The 20,695-nt window shown below is 39.6% G+C and overlaps 1 protein-coding gene and 1 non-coding gene across 2 annotated transcripts in view; one reads left to right on the top strand and one right to left on the bottom strand.

Moving 5' to 3' along the window:
* The window catches only part of C5 (complement C5), a 125,318-nt gene that overhangs the window by 96,701 nt on the left and 7,922 nt on the right, over positions 1-20,695 (bottom strand). Inside the window, exons 3-6 of the mRNA XM_066367283.1 lie at positions 16,575-16,737; positions 13,078-13,148; positions 8,944-9,035; positions 5,656-5,738 (exon numbers count right to left, since the gene is read on the bottom strand). Of these exons, the coding sequence (XP_066223380.1) occupies positions 5,656-5,738; positions 8,944-9,035; positions 13,078-13,148; positions 16,575-16,737 (409 nt within the window). The remainder of the gene's footprint in view (positions 1-5,655; positions 5,739-8,943; positions 9,036-13,077; positions 13,149-16,574; positions 16,738-20,695) is intronic.
* On the top strand, positions 3,214-3,289 carry TRNAS-GGA (transfer RNA serine (anticodon GGA)). The gene has a single exon. It is a non-coding gene; the product is annotated as a tRNA-Ser (tRNA).

Below are 20,695 nucleotides of genomic sequence, written 5' to 3'. Positions count from 1 at the left end.
TACAATTAGCTATTAAAAATAACATCCAAGCAAAATTTAAAATTAGCACAGAAAGGAGTTGGATTTGGGGAGGGGGGGTTTATCTTGAGTGCCCAAGAGAAAACAAAATCACTTGTTGAAATGTCACTGTCTTCTCTTTATACTAACTCAGACTGTGTATCAAGACTTAGGAATTCTAATTCTATTGTTACACACAGTTAATAGAAAATGGGGTGATTGAGCAACCCTGATATTGTGGACAAATAAAGACTAGCACACAAGTGTAAGTGAGACAGATGGCTTCAGATATAGCTTGTGTGTTTTCTCAGTGGTGAAGGCTAGGAGTAAAAGAACAATGCAATTTGTTGCTCTGGGCTGTGTTCCTATATTATCAAAGATCCAGGCAGATGTGCTCTCTCCAGGATATGAAGTGCAACAAAATATTTCACCCTTTCATCTAGTACCCACTTGCCATGTAACAGGGACACTAATGTCAACAGGGATATACCAGTGAACAAGACAGACACAAACCATGTCCTTAATGAGCTCCCAGTCAAGCAGAGAAGACAGGCATAAGCAAAATATCACACAGATAACACCCAAACCCCGGTTCTGAAATCTGATAGGAAAGAAGCACAGAGAATCCTAATCAGGAAAGGGAATGCAGGGGAGGCTTCCCTGAATAACTGGCTTTTTAACTGAGTCTTGAAAGGTGAGTAGAAATTGGATAGGCAACGAGGGAGGGGAAAAGTGTTCTAGGCAGTGGGGACATCATGTACAAAGTCACCACTGCCGGAGGGAAGGGACGGGAAGAGTGGTATAAAGGCTGAAGAGGAGGTAGTCCAGCTCAATATAAGGATTTTGATTTTCATTATAACAGGAATGAGGAGCTACTGGGGACATTTCAATAGTGAAATAACATGACGAGATTTGCATTTCAAGATTACTTTGGCTAATTCCAAGCAAGAAGAGCTTGGAAGCAGGCATAGCAATTAAGAGGCTTTTGCAGTAATCCAGGAGAGAGCCTGGTGATGAATTGATGAGGGTTGTCACAGATAATAAGAGGTGGCTGAATTCTAGATATATACAGGAAGCAGCAAAAACACTTGGAGAAAGGGAGGTTTGCTGTAACTACATGTATTGAGAGCCTATAATCTTTAAAGATGAGGTTCATTTTTAGCAAATTTGTTGTCACTATTTTGTTTGTTAATGGTTAAAATTTGTATATTTGTTTTCTGTGTTAAGAGTCTCCTGAAGAATTAAAAAATGACTTCAAACTGAAGAAAGTTAAATTTGATATCAAAGCACACAAATACTTTAATAAACAACTATTAAAAATGGAAATATTAAACTATTGATACATGTTAATTATTAGCCCATTAATATGATTGATTTAAAAATAAGAATATCTTTCATTTCCAAATAAATATAGTATAGGAATTTGTGAACCAGAAGGAAAACAGCACTGAACTAGAGGTAAGGAAATCCAATTGTTGTTCTTGCCGTGTCATTAATTGGCTGTAATGACTTTAGTAAATCATCTATTAGTCTTTCTGGGTTCCATTCACCTCATTTCTTATTAAGTTTCTCCTAAAATCACAATTCTGGAAAAAGACCTTAACTAGCCAAGCTCCTTAGGGGGCTAGGTCTCTTCAGGGTCTATGATGAGGAACACAGGTCTAGAGAGATTGATATGCTTTTTCAAGGTTAACAAGGACATGCTGAAACTACAGCCTAGGCCAGGCATGGCCAACATATGGCCCGCGAGCTGCACATAATGAGTTTATGTGGCCCGCGATTAAATATTTAATATTCTCCGCTACTTTAAAAGCTCAGCTACTCAGAAGTGGAAGTGTCTTTGATTATTGGAAATCGAGATATTTAAGAAGATAGTGATACACGGAAAAGAATTTCGTGTGTGACTAATCTAGGGTTAACTTCCAATAATTGGTCAAATGGATTTGCGGTACTTATTTTTTTTAAAAAATTCCATTATAAAGATTTACAACTTTTGAAACAATAAAGTACATAGAAAAAGATATAGGTACTAAACTCATGGACCTTGGTTTTAAAGAGCATTTTATGAATTTGACTCCAAAGGCAAGAGAAGTGAAGGCAAAGATAAATGAATGGGACTACATCAGACTAAGAAGTTTTTGCTCAGCAAGAGAAACTAACAACAAAATAAACAGACAGCCAACTAAATGGGAAATGATATTTTCAAACAACAGCTCAGATAAGGGCCTAATATCCAAAATATACAAAGAACTCATAAAACTCAACAACAAACAAACAATCCAATAAAAAAAATGGGAAGAGGACATGAACAGACACTTCTCCCAGGAAGAAATACAAATGGCCAACAGATATATGAAAAGATGCTCATCTTCATTAGTTATTAGAGAAATGCAAATCAGAACTGCAATGAGATACCACCTCACACCTGTTAGATTAGCTATTATCAACCAGACAGGTAATAGCAAATGTTGGAGAGGCTGTGGAGAAAAAGGAACCCTCATTCACTGTTGGTGGGAATGTAAAGTAGTACAACCATTATGGAAGAAAATATGGTGGTTCCTCAAAAAACTGAAAATAGAACTACCTTATGACCCAGCAATCCCTCTACTGGGTATTTACCCCCAAAACTCAGAAACATTGATACATAAAGACACATGCAGCCCCATGTTCACTGCAGCATTGTTCACAGTGGCCAAGACATGGAAACAACCAAAAAGCCCTTCTTTTTTTTTTTTTTATTATAATTTTATTTTTTTAATGGGGCGACATCAATAAATCAGGTTACATATATTCAAAGATCAACAAGTCCAGGTTATCTTGTCTTTCAATTATGTTGCATACCCATCACCCAAAGTCAGATTGTCCTCTGTCACCTTCTATCTAGTTTTCTTTGTGCCCCTCCCCCTCCCCCTTTCCCTCTCCCTTTACTCCCTCCCCCCGTAACCACCACACTCTTATCAATGTCTCTTAGTTTCACTTTTATGTCCCACGTACGTATGGAATAATGCAGTTCCTGTTTTTTTCTGATTTACTTATTTCACTTCGTATAATGTTATCAAGATCCCACCATTTTGCTGTAAATGATCCGATGTCATCATTTCTTATGGCTGAGTAGTATTCCATAGTGTATATGTGCCACATCTTCTTTATCCAGTCGTCTATTGACGGCCAAAAAGCCCTTCAATAGAAGACTGGATAAAGAAGATGTGGCACATGGCCCTGGCCGGTTGGCTCAGTGGTAGAGCGTCGGCCTGGAGTGCAGAAGTCCCGGGTTCGATTCCCGGCCAGGGCACACAGGAGAAGCGCCCACCTGCTTCTCCACCCCTCCCCCTCTCCTTCCTCTCTGTCTCTCTCTTCCCCTCCCGCAGCCAAGGCTCCATTGGAGCAAAGATGGCCCGGGCGCTGGGGATGGCTCCTTGGCCTCTGCCCCAGGTGCTAGAGTGGCTCTGGTCGTGGCAGACCGACGCCCCGGAGGGGCAGAGCATCGCCTCCTGGTGGGCAGAGCATTGCCCCTGGTGGGCGTGCCGGGTGGATCCTGGTCAGGCGCATGCAGGAGTCTGTCTGACTGTCTCTCCCCATTTCCAGCTTCAGAAAAATATAAAAAAAAAAAAAAAAAAAAGAAGATGTGGCACATATACACTATGGAATACTACTCAGCCATAAGAATGATGACATCGGATCATTTACAACAAAATGGTGGGATCTTGATAACATTATACAGAGTGAAATAAGTAAATCAGAAAAAACCAAGAACTGCATTATTTCATACATAGGTGGTTCATAAAAACGAGACTAAGAGACATGGACAAGAGTGTGGTGGTTACAGGGGGGGGGGGGAGGAGAAGAGGGAGGGAGAGGGGCACAAAGAAAACTAGATAGAAGGTGATGGAGGACAATCTGACTTTGGATGATGGGTATGCAACATAATTGAATGACAAGATAACCTGGACATGTTTTCTTTGAACATATGTACCTTGATTTATTGATGTCACCCCATTAAAATTAATAAAAATTTATAAAAAAAAAAGATTTACAACTTTTGTACTCGTCTGTACTTGATATGAACTGTTTGACATTTAGCGGTGATGTGAAACCCACATTCTTTTAGGCGGAGTTCGCCAGTGCGCACCCAAGGTCAAACAATTCATTATTTTTGTGGTCAAGTGTGCTGAATCAAGTGGCATTGTAGCATAGTGTAAAGCCAGAAGCCAAGGCCAGGACCACTACTACTATCACAGCAGCCAGGCCCATGCAGGTTCGCATTGGATTCGGACAGTCGGTAAAGAAACAGCGGAGCCAAAAACTGATGGGCCATAGCCTTTAATCCTACCTTGCACCCGGCGGGCAAGTAAAAACATACACTGGGCTCCAAAACCCAGTCACACTCAGTGCTCACAAAGCCACTGACTTATCCGAGTTTCCTAGAATCAAAGGTTTCTAGCTCACCAGCCTTCTTCTCCTCAGTTCCCCATCTCCTTCCTTATCCCAGATACAAACTCTACACAAACTGGCATCTCACTCAGCACTCCGCCATCTTGGTTGCTTCTCCTGGCCTCCTCCACGTGGCCTCCTTTAGCTGCTGGCTCTACTCTCTCCGCTCTCTCATGCTAACCTCAGGAACCAAGAGCGCAAACTCTCGTTCCGTCCCCATTTTATAGTGTAGAAATCCAAGCCCTTAATCCAATATACAAAACAGGGAAGTCTATAATAAAGTCACTTCTCTGAGACATGATTGGATTGTACCTCCCCACATCAAAAAGGGTGGGAAACGCTTAATCCCTAAATCAAGCCCCAGGCTACAAGGATTCTCAACACACATTAATATCACCTGGGCAACGGCCTCCACGTGGGTAACGTGGGTAACGTCATCTTTAACAAAGTGAGCATAATACATTTTATCTGCCCAACACATAGACAATAGCTGCAGTTGAATACTGAAAACGTGTCCAGGCTGTTTTTAAAATGAAATAATTGTTTTATTTGCGATATAACCCCTTCAAGCTCATTCTATTAATTAAATATTGTTTTGATTGAGATACAGTTTGGATATTTATAAAGTATATAATTATATTTTTCTTAATATATATTTTATTAAAATAATAATGTATATTAAAGTTTTTTTCACTCACATTTATTCATAAACAAATTACACAATAAAATTTTGTTTACTTAAACGAATCATTTTTGTATTTAACATTTTTTAATTTTAATATTTCGTCCGGCCCGTGAAAAAAGTTTTCTTTCTAATCTGGCCCCGGGGCAAAAACTATTGGCCATGCTTCTGGGACAATCACTGTCACTCCCTAGCCCCTTCACCAGTACTTTTTTTTTATATTCATTTTAGAGAGGAGAGGGAGAGACAGAGAGAGAGAGAGAGAGGAGAGACAGAGAGAGAGAAGGGGGGAGCAGCTGGAAGCATCAACTCCCATATGTGCCTTGACCAGGCAAGCCCAGGGTTTTGAACCGGCGACCTCAGCATTTCCAGGTCGACGCTTTATCTACTGTGCCACCACAGGTCAGGCCTTCACCAGTACTTTTAACCATACCAAAAGGCTGCCTCATCTTCAGGGAGTGATTGTGCATTAAGTTCATTCACGAAAATAATTATTGCCAAAACATTAACTCTTTATAGGTAAACTTTTAATTGTCAGAAATTACCATATTCTTTAACTTCGAAATATGCAGTTCCAGTTGTTGAAAAGTCCTCTTTATATTTAGCTTCAATTTTCCACACACCATATCTGTGAAAGCAAAATATTTAAAATTATAGAAGTCATCAAATATTTTTAATTTACCCAGGGGAAATCTAATCAATTCCTGCTTTAAGGAGGGTAAGTAAAGATATATATAGCCTAAGTGATATATTTTATTTGTAATAAACTGAAATAATTGAGTTTTTAGGAAAATAGAAACTGTTTAGGAATTAGTTTTTCATATGTTGTGTTATTTTTTGATATATTATTTTATTTTTTTAATTAAGTAAAAGGCAGGGAGGTGGGCAGGCAGAGAGAAGGACTCCTGCATGTGCCCCGACTGGATCCACCCAGCAAGCCCCTTACAGTGCAACGTTCTGCCCATCTGGGCCAGCTGCTCTGTTGCTCAGCAACCGAGCTATTTCAGCACCTGAGGCGAGGCCATGGAGCCATCCTCAGAGCTCAGGGCCAACTGCTCGAACCATTCAAGCCATAGCTGTAGGAGAGGAAGAGAGAGAGAGAGAGAGAAAGAGAAAGAGAGAGAAAGAAGGGGAGAGGGAGGGGTGGAGAGGCAGATGGTCATTTCTCAAGTGTGCCCTGACTAGAAATCAAACCTGGGACTTCCCACATGCCGGGTCAATGCACTACTGCTGAGCCAACTGGCCAGGGCTCAGGTATTTTATCTTAATATTATCAATAGCTTGAATTGAAGAGCTTATGATATTTGAGAATTTACTTGATTCTAGAGCTTAATTATACTAACATAGTATTAAAATCTATACTATAGTAGAAATTCATAATAATGTCCTAGAAACAGATACTACAGGTCAAGCCAATCCAGATGATAAAATTCACCCCTCATGTAAAAGAAGCTGTAACTGGAGAAAAAGTATGGTTTGTTTAAAAAGGAAAATGACCTAGGCTTCATTAAAAACCTTTGGTCAAAAATATTTACTGAACACTGGATTAAACACAAGATAAAAAATAAACAATATAAGAGTCCCATAGAGTTAATACTCCATGGGAGCTCAAATTTTTACTTTTCCATTTATTAGCAGATTGGACTTGGGGACATTGCTAACCTCATTTTTGAAATGAGAAAGATAATATCTACTTTGCATATTGGTTACACAATAGATATATTTAATACCATCATCATTATTAATTCAATGTGCCTGTTATGGCGAAGTGCTGGAGATATAAGAATGAGCAATACAATTACAACCCCTGTCCTCAAGGAGTTTACAGTCTAGTGGGGAATAAAAAGGCAAATAAGTAACTAGATAATTGCAAAATTGAAATAAGTGCCATTAAGAAAATAAACAGAAATAAAAATAAAGAGAGGACCATAAGAGCATCTGTCCAGAGATAATCTCTTTGAAATGGGAGTATATTTACCCTGTGTCCTACAGAATGGGAAGAATCCAAACTAATAAAGAACAAGGTAAAGTACATTCTAAGCAGAGGGGACAACATATACAAAGGTACTGGGGCAGGAAAGTACTGGCCATGAAAGGCTGACACATAATTTGTCACAGAGCAAATGGCACGAGAAGTTGAAAAAAATGATAACAGTTGGAGAAATGATAATAGTTATAAAATAGGTTCAATTCTGTGCTACAAAGCATGCAAAATTTTCAAAAAGTGTACAATTTAAAAATTATCCAAATAATTTATATCTCAATTTAATCCATATTTCTAGATATTCTTCAATACAGTAAATTAACTGCAACCTCTCTTATAGAGGGCAGAGCAAAAGTGACCATGAAAAGATTTTGCTTTAAGGTAATACTATAGTGCCTGACCTGTGGTAGCACAGTGGATAAAGCATTGACCTGGAATGCTGAGGTTGCCGGTTCAAAACCCCAGACTAACCTGGTCAAGGCACATAAGAGAAGCAACTCCTACAAGTTAATGCTTCCTGCTTCTCCCCCCTCCTTTTGCTCTCTCTCTAAAATCAATAAATAAAAATTTTTTAATTTATTTATTCATTTTAGAGAGGAGAGAGAGAGAGAGAGAGAGAGAGAGAAAGAGAGAGAGAAGGGGGGAAGAGCAGGAAGCATCAACTCCCACATGTGCCTTGACCAGGCAAGCCCAGGGTTTTGAACCGGGTGACCTCAGTGTTCCAGGTCGACACTTTATCCACTGCACCATCATAGGTCAGACAATAAAATCTTATAAAGTAAAAATAAAAAAAAAAATAAAGTAATACCGTAGCCATTTATGGGTGCACCTATCTGCATCCTACTCTAAGCTATTGGACGGCAGAGATTGTGTATTCTTAGTTTCTATTTTACATCTCTCATTCCTATTGTACTCTGCACATACGAGGAATGTGTTCACTAAATATTTATTACATTGGATTCTGTTTAAACATATTCTGAAGTCCTTTAATATGAGGCCAAATGGAAGAAATGGCTCCGAGAACATCCTCTGTTTTGAAATATAGTTCTATGCAGAAAAGACTATGGAAGAGTAATATTTTTATAACTCTTAGAACAAGGCATTGGTCCATATCAGCCTTTTTGACTGATAGTCTTCTTAAAGGGTGGCTGGTTAATGGTTTTGATGGGGAAAAAAAGGCTGGCGTGTATTTTTCCCTCTTCCAAATTTTAATTGTGTGCGTAAAGCAGATTGGTGAGAAATATTGGCAAGTCCCCTCTCCCAAGAAATTGGATACAGTTTCTCATTACTCCTTTTTTTTTGTATTTTTTTTTTGTATTTTTTGTATTTTTCTGAAGCTAGAAACGGAGAGAGATAATCAGACAGACTCCCGCATGTGCCCGACTGGGATCCACCCGGCACGCCCACCAGGGGGTGATGCCTTGCCCCTCCGGGGCGTCGCTCTGCTGCGACCAGAGCCACTCTAGTGCCTGGGGCAGAGGCCAAGGAGCCATCCCCAGCGCCCGGGCCATCTTTGCTCCAATGGAGCCTCGCTGCGGGAGGGGAAGAGAGAGACAGAGAGGAAGGAGAGGGGGAGGGGTGGAGAAGCAGATGGGCGCTTCTCCTGTGTGCCCTGGCCAGGAATTGAACCCGGGACTTCTGCACGCCAGGCTGACGCTCTACCACTGAGCCAACTGGCCAGGGCCAGTTTCTCATTACTCTTTAAAAGATTTTGCATATTCTTATTTCTTTCAAACTGATACTCTTTGTTAACACCAGGTGTCTTCGTTGGCTGGTGATCTGCCTCCCCACCAAAAGTTCCACATGTGCTTTTAAAAAGAAAACCTTATTAACAGATATTTTGAAATACTTAGGATTAGATGGAATCTTGAAGTCAGGAAAAGAGATAATTCCAGTATAATCACTTTCTTCTACAATGTCAACTCCTGATCCTTCCGGATCCTTTGAATAAAAACAAACAACATCAAAGCACATAAACCATATTTTTAAAATTAACTTATTGTATAATATTATCTTTGATCTACAGAAATATTTACCAACAAATATCCATGTCTTCAAATTAAATATGAAGGCAAAAGATCATTTAAATGTTTGGAAGACAAAAATGATTCATTTAAGTCAGTGGTCCCCAACCTTTTTGGGCCACGGACTGGTTTAATGTCAGAAAATATTTTCACGGACCGGCCTTTAGGGTGGGACGGATAAATGTATTACTTGACCGAGACAAGCATCAAAAGTGAGTCTTAGACAGAGGTAACAAAGGGAATCTGGTCATTTTTTAAAAATAAAACATTGTGGCCTGACCTGTGGTGGAGCAGTGGATAAAGCATCGACCTGGAAATGCTGAGGTCGCCAGTTCAAAACCCTGGGCTTGCCTGGTCAAGGCACATATGGGAGTTGATGCTTCTAGCTCCTCCCCCCTTCTCTCTCTCTGTCTCTCCTCTCTCTCTCTCTGTCTCTCTCTCTCTCTCTCTCTCTGTCTCTCCCTCTCCTCTCTAAAATGAATAAATAAAAAATTTTAAAAAATAAAACATCATTCAGACTTAAATATAAATAAAACGGAAATAATGTAAGTTATTTATTCTTTCTCTGCGGACTGGTACCAAATGGCCCATGGACCAGTACAGGTCCGCGGCCCGGGGGTTGGGGACCACTGATTTAAGTCACTTCCCACCCTGTTTCTGGACCCTTTCCCCATCTCCTGTTTCTCTTTCTCTCTTTCTCTCTCTCTCCCTCTTGCACACACACACACACACACACATACACACACACAGGAATAAATCAATATCCAGGTATCGTAGTCTCAGTTATCTAGATGAGACTCAACTCTCTATAGTATAACTAAAAAAGAAGGGTAACAATAACTGATGTTATAAGTCATCAAATATGAACTTTCAGACACCAGAATCTAAATTTCTTATCTGTTGGTTTAAAGTTTTCCAAAACAAATATACTATAAAATGCATTTATTAGCTAGACATTTTATAACTGTAGGAAGGTCATTTTGAGCTTGACAAAACATTCAAAATAGTTAAACAAACTTCAACATTTTCATAAAGCTTTTCTATAAGCTTTCTTTTTTGTGTCAGTTTAAAAATTATTGAAATGAGGTTTCTTATTTTCTTTGGACTACATGTAGAGGTCCATTTTAGCCTTAACCCAGAAATTTACCATCATATGCCATGACTATGAAATTCATGGTTGGGATTTTAAGGCATTTTTTTTCTTGAGTTGCAAATGTTCATTTTGAAAAAGAATTAGAATCAAAGCTAAATATCTTCTGTGCTTTCTTCATTCCTGCAGCCCATCATGCACAGGGCTTCTAAGATGATCTCTCTCGAGTACTGTTTTTAGGACACTTTCTGCACACTGACTCCCCATTGTTCTGGGGTCTGATTCCTCAATCTTCTCTTCCTGGGACAGCTCTTACACAAAACACCTGGCATTCATTCTTTGTGTGGTGTCAGGATTCCTCATCACTCAAGTCCAACCATGGAGAGGAGCAGAAGGTAGAATAAATAGCATCTGTCCACAGCTCCAGTATTTTCTCACAGAAAAAAGGTGTTCAAGCTGACACTGCATCTTCTTAGTTCTCTTCCAGACTTCTGACCTCAGTCAGCCAGTTTGTGTACTATCCTCATTTTTTACTTCTTCCAGCTGCCATAGCTAAACTCATGCTATATATTACATGGGAAGTTCTTCATTATTTTTTTTTATTTAATTTATTGTGTTTACATAGTTCTTCATTATTTTTTTAAAACCTGGATCTATTCCTTTTTGTAAGACCCAGCTCATGGTTTCCTTTACCCATTCTATTCCAGAAAAGGATTACGTCATTCTTCAATCTCACCCCCATTTTGTCTTCCCTCTGAGCTCATGTGTCATTTGTCCTACTGTACAATTTGGTTTATGCTGTAGTATGATTTTGTTCTCCAGGATCTATTCATGTATGTATATCTATTCTAAGCTCAAATCTTGGGTTTCCAAAGGAAAAACTCACAGTTCCTAGACCCCTGCTATATCACAAGTCAGCCCATGCAGACCCTTGGTTATATACTAATAAATTCACAGTGTAGGCTGAAATTTATTGTGACTTCTGTAAATCAGCTTCCTCATTTCTGTCAATGCCATTCTTACTTGCTTCCACTCCTCACTTTCTAGTTCAAGTAGCCTGAGAGGCCTCTCTCTGCATTCCTTCTGCCGCCAGTATTACACTGCCTCTCTCTGCATTCCTTCTGCTGCTAGTATTGCAATGCCTCTCTCTGCATTCCTTCTGCTGCCAGTATTACACTGCCTCTCTCTGCATTCCTTCTGCCGCCAGTATTACAATGCCTCTCTCTGCATTCCTTCTGCTGCCAGTATTACACTGCCTCTCTCTGCATTCCTTCTGCCGCCAGTATTACACTGCCTCTCTCTGCATTCCTTCTGCTGCCAGTATTACAATGCCTCTCTCTGCATTCCTTCTGCCGCTAGTATTACACTGCCTCTCTCTGCATTCCTTCTGCTGCCAGTATTACACTGCCTCTCTCTGCATTCCTTCTGCTGCCAGTATTACACTGCCTCTCTCTGCATTCCTTCTGCTGCCAGTATTACAATGCCTCTCTCTCTGCATTCCTTCTGCTGCTAGTATTACACTGCCTCTCTCTGCATTCCTTCTGCTGCCAGTATTACACTGCCTCTCTCTGCATTCCTTCTGCCGCCAGTATTACACTGCCTCTCTCTGCATTCCTTCTGCTGCTAGTATTGCAATGCCTCTCTCTGCATTCCTTCTGCTGCCAGTATTACACTGCCTCTCTCTGCATTCCTTCTGCTGCCAGTATTACACTGCCTCTCTGTGCATTCCTTCTGCTCCAATATTACAATGCCTCTCTGTGCATTTAGATTTCTGTGGCAGCCCAGAGTGGGTTTCCCTTACTCCACACTCCTTCACTTCTACCACAGCAATGCTCACAATTACAAATTTTCCTTCCATCCTAGGTCTTAGTTCCCTATAATAAATCTGTAGGGGCTCCTTACAACCTGCCACACAAAGTCTTAACTTCTAGGTCTAGTCTAACTTTCAAATCGTATTTACCTTTCTGTTCCCAAGGATGCCTTTGCTCTTGAATCATTGCTTTCTTCCCATCCTATCCCTCTCACTTCTGACTTTTTGCTCTCTTGGCCTCCTTGATCTCTGTGAATTCCTAGAGTTTACAGTCTGTATCAATAGTTATCAACCACAATCCTGAAACATGCTGACCTTTCACAAGTAATCCATTAAAAAGTCAGATGTAAAGGTTTATGATTTTTATGAGTTATAAAGGATTCAAAATTTTCCTATACATTACTTTTTCACTGTGTCTTGGTAAGGTTTTGGTTTTTGTTTTTTAGTAGGTGATGTGGTCTGTAGTGAAGCACCATTACAAACGCACCTACTGTTAATAGTTGAGCAGTTATTTCCCCACAAAAATTTTGTATGGTTGTGACACAAATTGGGTAAGACCATGGGAATTTATTGCACATGTCATATCATCTGCTATATACATCATGGCTGATAAAAGGTTGATAATTGCTAAATTTCATCTCATGGTTTAGCACTATTCTTCACATGTGTTAGTATGTTAGTTAATAAGTTCTAAGTTCCTTAAGTGTAAGTTCCACAGATTGTATTTCTTTATTTTGAATTGTATACATAAAAAAATCTCATTATAGGTATTCTATTAATTCTTAATGATTGATCGATGTTCTTGAAGAAAGAAATCATGAAGACTGTATTTAAATGATTTAGTTTAAAATCATAAGTTGTTGAGATTTCATTTTCATGAGCTCTTTACACATGCCTATTTTAGAAGTATAGCCCTACAATGTTATACTCACAGAAATTATTCAATCATCATTTACTGAACATTGAATGAGTCAGTATGGTATTAAGGCAGGGTTATGAAATAATGTCTCTTATCCTAAACATGAATTAAATTGTTATTTAAATAAATAACATACTTACTGTGAAAGTTAAGACAGTTTCTCTTTTGGCTGGCTTCAAGTCATCATTCAGTGAATAAACTCGAACCTTTACTGTAAGAATAATTGAGAGCATCAAAAACTCTGTTAAACACAGGGTATTTGGGGTTTTAAAAGGTGGTTTTTAAAAATTATTTATTGATTTTAGAGAGAAGAAGGAAGAGAAACGAAGAGAGACAGAGAGAGAGAGTAACATCAATTTGTTGTTTTACTCATTCATGCCATCATTGGTTGATCTTTGTACTGCTCTGACTAGGGATTAACCCATAACCTCAGCATGTTGTGATAATGCTTTAACCAACTGAGCACCTGGCCAGGGCCTAGATCCCCAACCTTTTAAACAAACACATCTGCTTAGCTTTTAACTCATAGCTGCTTGATACATGCTTATTTAGTTCCAATGACATATGGTAATTTCTCTATGATTTTACTGATGCTCAAGTCATTTTATGGCCAAAACTTCACTCACAAAATAAAATTGAATTGGCACCATTAACCTTTTAAAGAGTCAGTATTATGCAAAGCTGTACATAAGAAGTCACATTAAGATCTCTAAAATTGGTTTCACTAAACCATTAGATTAAAGCAAAATGTTTGATAAATACCCCCTACTAAGCTGTGACCTTACTGTCACCCCTATCTTCAACCTCAAGTTCTCCTTTCTGCCTTATGAACACACCTGGTCCAGGCCCAAGCATGACTTGGATACTTGCCATAGGCAGTATGCCACAAGAGCTCAGGCCCTGGAGTTCAAAACTTTGGTTTGACTCTTGCCTCTGACACTTTCTAGTGTGATCCTGAGCATAATACTTAATACATCTAAATCTTAGTTCCCTCATCTGTAGAACGGACTGCTAGTATTCGCTTCATAGTGTTGTGGGAACTTAATGAGATAAAGTTTTTGTTTTCCCTTGCACATAATAACTAATCAATAAATGTATATTGTATCTACTTTATTGTTATTATTTCTATGATGACTACTTGTCTACTTTCTAACCAGTTTGTGTTTGGGCCAGAAAATTAATCATGTCTTCAGAGCAGTGGTGTATTGAAGGCAAGATCAATAAATTTTTTGTGCCAAAGATACGGCTTTTGAATTTTTTTTAAGTATATATTAAGAAACTTCTATGTGCAGGCACTATGCTAGGCACTGAAATATATGGTGAAACAAATCAGACATGGACATCTTCTAATGGTGTGAGGAGAGAGGCAAACACAATTGTAAATTTTGTGTAAAAATCCAAGGATGAGAGGCGCTACAAAGGACACTTTCTGGCTTTCTGGAAATGTAATCAAGGAGGTCAGAGAAGGCTGCCCTCCAAGGGATGTCATGTAAGAATTGAGTAGGAGTTAAGGCAATGGAGGGGCATGAATGTGCCAGGCAGAGGTACACACAAGCCTTAATATGGATGGGAAAATGGTGTGAGCAAGCAACTGAAAAGAAGTCACTTTGGCTAGTATCCACAGACGAGGGGCGCATGATGGTTGACGAAGCTAGAGGGGAAGGCAGGACTCGGGCTGTATGGAACTGAAGGACTTTGGTCCATATTCTAAAATCTTTTATCCTATAAATCCTTGAAGATTTAAGCCTTTAAACTAAAGATGCTTATACTACAAATCCCTCAGTGCTCTTCAGATTAAATGTGGGCATCAGCACATTGGAGCTTTAAAGAGAAAGATTCAATCAATTTTAAAAGAATTGCTTTTGAGTAATTATTTTTCTTCTGTGTACATGAGTAATTCTTTTTCTTCTGTGTACATAAGGCTTTGTGTTACTCCACAGATTAAGTAATAATGGAAACACTTTTCTTGTGCTTACTCTGTGCTAGACATTGTTTTAAGTGTTTTATACATAAGAATTCATTTAATTCTCACAACTCTATGAAGTAAGGTCTATTATTATTTCCATTTTACAGATGAGGAAAGTGGGGCTAAGAGAGTTTGAGTAACTGGCACAGGGTCATAAAACGAGTAACAGCCCAAGCTAGGATGTGAACCCAGACAGTTTGGCTCCAGAATCTGCTTAGTGTAAACTAGAGTAAAGTTCTCTAGTTTTCCTCTATGATTAGAATAGTTGAAGATACCAAGTCTTCTTACACTAAAGTTCTGATAGGGAAATAATAGATGAGCCTGTTGTTAGGAAAGCCTTGATAGCTAAGAAAGGTCCCGGGCTCTGGGTATCACACTACCTACTGGACAAAGACTGAAGACCCTAAGTGGTAGATAGTGTCAGTAGGACCCAATTAATGAAGCACCTTTTAATATAGAAGGAGGACAGGGCAAGAATATATTTGTTCCTGGGTATGATTATGTTCATAAGGGCCCAAGCTTTATGGGCAGAGACTATTTCCTTGTATACCAAGTCATCTTGTTTGAGATAAGAGATAGTACTATTTTGGCAAAGATATTCTGTCCAAACTGAGAGCAATATTGTATTACCCCTTTACTTGGGCTTTCCTTTCTTAGATCATTATAACAGGTGCTCCTGCTGAAATGGTAATAGTGTAGGCCTGTTCTATCCCATTGTTGTCATCATCAGCATTAACCAACATTTAGCAAGTATGCACTGCGTGAAAAGTTTCTCAATAAAGTTGACTGGTCCTGCCTCTCTTCCTCTGTCCTTCACCAAAGATATTATCAAAACTATATAACCTCCCCATCCCATATATACACAGTTCTCTCATAAATCCGTCTCTAATGTGTTCAAAAGTTGTTAATGATGAGAGGTAGAAATGGAGGAATCAAAGACCTGCAGATACTTGGACATATTTGGGCAGCATTTACACTTTACTGTGTTTTACTTTTGGTTCATTGGGAATAAGTCCAGTCATTCCTCAATCACAGGATTTTGACAGGTTATCTCGCCCTTTCCCTCTCTAACAGAAGAACCATGAGTATGAAATAACATTCTAATAGAAAATTTCTTAGGTAGATTTCCCTTAGGAAAATTTTTTTATATATATTTCTGTGATCTAGTTTATTTTGCTAAAACATCTGATCTTCTAGGGTTGGATATGTTTTTTGAATTTGAAGGTTGGCACCAAAGTAATAGAACTTCTTCTTATAAAATGTGCCTCTATAGTAAATTATTTTCCTGTTGCAAAAATTATATTTGCAACTATATCTTATACTTGTTTAATAATAAGCTAAAACACAGTATTTCAAAATTTTTAAGAAGCTTTTTTTCTACATGGAAATAACTGATGGAGCTGATAATATAATTGTTACTTTTGTGATTTACATATAAATTTAAAGTTAATATATAAAATCAGATTTAAATTTTAAATTAACTTTTACTTAGTTGTTTATTTAGCAGTTTCCATATACATTTAAAATCAACACTGTATTTATAAGTGTATAAGCCATTGGGGATTGAGACTCTTTTAAACAAGTTGAAAACCTGTCTCCATGTAACTTCAAATGTTGAAAAGCTCTACAGTATAATGTCAATTGTCCTCGCCAGGGAAAGAACAGTCCTACCTGACTGTTGTGGAGTGTAAACAGGTTTGTCCGTTTGAATGAAGAGAAATCCATTGTCATAAGTTATTGGTACTTTTTTTGATTTTGAAAAATGCTTTGATACAGCCTCCAAATACACATGTGAAACTGGGTTTTCTCCTCTAGACAATTGTTTGGGTTGAATCTGTAACAGAAAATGTTGACAGAGAGTGTATTAATTTTAAGGTTATAAAACATGTTGACTTTCTAAATACCACTGTAATCTCATTAGAAGGAAAGATAATTATGTGTATTTAATCACTTAAAAAGCAGTACGGGAGCCAGAATAGTAAATAAATTTTGCCCAAAGACCTCCAGTGTTAAATACCATAACCAAAATTTAGCTCTAAATGATTAAAAGTGTTTCTTAAATGTTAAAAGCTCTCTTAACAAACTCATCTCATTAGCTTGCTGGCTTAGCCCATGGTCTCCATGCCCTCCTGTCAACATCCTGCCTGATGTCATAACACTTCGGATTATGTCTACCTCTTTCTGCTCCCAAAGGTTGAGCTGCATGTTTCTATTGATCATATTTGTAAGTAATTGTAACTATTAACTTTACATTGCATGTTATGCAAATTTAATACTTAAAAAGCAATAAAAAGAAAGTTAATTGCTTCCTGAAAACTTAGGCTTTGGATACATGGAATAAAAGTTAACCACTACTGGCATAAGAATCTGGATGCAGATCAGTGGAACAGAACAGAGAACCCAGAAATAAACCCACGTCTTTATGGTCAATTGATATTTGACAAAGGAGGGAAGAGCATACAATGGAGTAAAGACAGTCTCTTTAATAAATGGTGTTGGGAAAATTGGACAGCTACCTGCAAAAAAATGAAACTAGAACATCAACTTACACCATTCACAAAAATAAACTCAACATGGATAAAAGACTTAAATGTAAGTCATGAAACCATAAACCATAAACATGTTGGAAGAAAACATAGTGTTGGGCAGATAAAATGTATTATGCTCACTTTGTTAAAGTGGCGCTGCCCACGTGGAGGCCGTTGCCCAGGTGATACTAATGTGTGTCTCTGTGGGCAGGCAGAATCCCTGTAGCCTGGGGCTTGGTTTTGGGATTAAGCCTTTCCCACCCGTTTTGATGTGGGGTGGTACAATCCAATCATGCCTCAGAGAAGTGACTTTGTATTAGAGACTTCCCTATTTTGTATATTGGATTAAGGGTTTGGATTTCTACCCTATAAAATGGGGACGGAGTGAGAGTTTGCGCTCTTGGTTCCTGAGATTATCATTAGAGGAGAGAGCAGAGCAGAGAGCAGAAGGAGGCCACGTGGAGTAGGCCAGGAAAAGCAGCCAAGATGGCAGAGTGCTGAGTGAGATGTCAGTTTGTGTAGAGTTTGTATCTGGGATGAGGAAGGAGATGGGGAACTGAGGAGAATAAGGCTGGTGAGCTAGAAACCTTTGATTCTAGGAAACTCGGATAAGTCAGTGGCTTTGTGAGCACTGAATGTGAGTGGGTTTTGGAGCCCAGTGTGTGTTTTTTACTTGCCCGCCGGGTGCAAGCTAGAATTAAAGACTATGACCCACCAGTTTGTGGCTCCGTTGTTTCTTTACCGACTGTCCGAATCCAATGTGAACCTGCATGGGCCAGGCTGCTGTGATTCTGGCCCTGGCCCTGCCTTCTGGCTTTACACATAGGCAATAAACTCTCCAATATTTCTCATAGCAATATTTTTGCTGATTTATTTCCACGGGCAAGTGAAATATAGGACAGGATGAACAAACCAGACTATATCAAACTAAAAAAGCTTTTCCACAGAAAAATACACCATGAACAAAATAAAAAGACAACCCACACAATGAGAGAACATATTCGCCAATATGTCTGATATGGGGTTAATAATCAAAATTTATAAAGAACTTGTAAAACTCAACACCAGGAAGATAAACAATCCAATCAAAAAACGGACAAAAGAACTGAATAGACACTTCTCCAAAGAGGACATACAAATGGCCAATAAGCATATGAAAAAATGTTTGATGTCACTAATCATCAGAGAAATGCAAATTAAAACCACAATGAGATACCACCTCACACTTGTCAGAATGGCGCTCTGTTGGGCAGATAAAATGTATTATGCTCACTTTGTTAAAGATGGTGCTGCTCACGTGAGGCCGTTGCCCAGGTGATATTAATGTGTGTCTCTGTGGGCAGGTAGAATCCTTGTAGCCTGGTGCTTGGTTTTGAGATTAAGCCTTTCCCACCCGTTTTGATGTGGGGCGGTACAATCCAATCATGCCTCAGAGAAGTGACTTTGTATTAGAGACTTCCCTATTTTGTATATTGGATTAGAGGTTGTGAAGCTACAGTATAAAATGGGGGCAGAACGAGAGTTTGCTCTCTTGGTTCCTGGGATGATTAGCATGAAAGAGCAGAGGGAGCAGAGCAGAGAGCAGAAAGAGGCCATGTGGCCAGGAGAAGCAGCCAAGATGGCGGAGTGCTGAGTGAGATGCCAGTTTGTGTAGAGAGAAGGAAGGAGATGGGGAACTGAGGAGAATAAAGCTGGTGAGCTAGAAACCTTTGATTCTAGGAAACTCGGATAAGTCAGTGGCTTTGTGAGCACTGAATGTGAGTGGGTTTTGGAGCCCAGTGTGTGTTTTTACTTGCCTGCCGGGTGCAAGCTAGAATTAAAGAAAATGGCCTATCAGTTTGTGGCTCCATTATTTCTTTACCGACTGTCCGAATCCAATGCGAACCTGCATGGGCCGGGCTGCTGTGATAGTGGCCCTGGCCCCGGCTCCTGGCTTTACACGCTCATTAACAAAACAACACAGAATAAGTGCTGGCAAGGATGTGGAGAAAAGGGAACCCTCCTGCACTGCTGGTGGGAATGCAGACTGGTGCAGCCACTGTAGAAAACAGTATGGAGATTCCTCAAAAAATTAAAAATGGGCCCTGGCCTGTTGGCTCAGCGGTAGAGCGTCGGCCTGGCGTGCAGGAGTCTCGGGTTTGATTCCCGGCCAGGGCACACAGGAGAAGCGCCCATCTGCTTCTCCACCCCTCCCAGTCTCCTTCCTCTCTGTCTCTCTCTTCCCCTCCCGCAGCCAAGGCTCCATTGGAGCAAAGATGGCCCGGGCGCTGGGGATGGTTCCATGGCCTCTGCCTCAGGCGCTAGAATGGCTCTGGATGCTACAGAGCGACGCCCCGGATGGGCAGAGCATCGCCCCCTGGTGGGCGTGCCAGGTGGATCCCGGTCGGGCGCATGCGGGAGTCTGTCTGACTGCTTCCCCGTTTCCAGCTTCGGAAAAATGAAAAAAAAAAAAATTAAAAATGGAACTGCCTTTTGACCCAGCTATCCCACTTTTAGGAATATATCCTAAGAATACCAAATCATTGATCCAAAAGAAGATATGCACCCCCATGTTTATTGCAGCATTGTTTACAACAGCCAAGATCTGGAAACATCCCAAGTGTCCATCAGTGGACGAGTGGATTAAAAAGCAGTGGTACATAACACAATGGAATACTATGCGGCTGTGAAAAAGAAGGAAATTTTACCTTTTGTGACAGCATGGATGGACCTGGAGATTATTATGCTAAGTGAAATAAGCCAGGCAGAGAAAGAAAAATATCATATGATCTCACATATATGTGGAATCTAATGAACAAAGTGAACTGAGGAACAGAATAGAGGCAGAGGCAGGGTCACAGGGAGCAGAGGGACAGCTGTCAGAGGGAAGGGGTTGAGGGGATGGGATCAGAGAAGGTGAAGGGATTAGTGAAATTATATATACATAACACAGAGATACAGATAACAGGACAGCAAATCCTAGAGGGAAGGGGGGAGAGAGTTAGGGGGAGGAGGGTAAAAGGGGTATAAAAAGGGACACAGGGGTGGGGGGTTAGGGAGTTATATTCAGTGGGACACTTGAATCTATGTAAACACAATAAATTAAAAATTAATAAAAAAATTTTAAAGTTAATCACTAAAATCAATTGCTGTGGAATTAGAAAAGTGAGTGTACTATAAAAGTTTGGAAACATTAAAATTCTATAAAGATTCTGCACTCAGCAGGCAGTGGTGCAGTGGATAGAGCGTCGGACTGGGATGCAGAGGACCCAAGTTCGAGACCCC

This window comes from Saccopteryx leptura, chromosome 2 (genome assembly GCF_036850995.1).
Source record: "Saccopteryx leptura isolate mSacLep1 chromosome 2, mSacLep1_pri_phased_curated, whole genome shotgun sequence".
Classification (NCBI taxonomy): domain Eukaryota; kingdom Metazoa; phylum Chordata; class Mammalia; order Chiroptera; family Emballonuridae; genus Saccopteryx; species Saccopteryx leptura.
The sequence above is the reverse complement of the archived record's forward strand: the minus strand, read 5'-3'. Positions and strand labels throughout refer to the sequence as shown.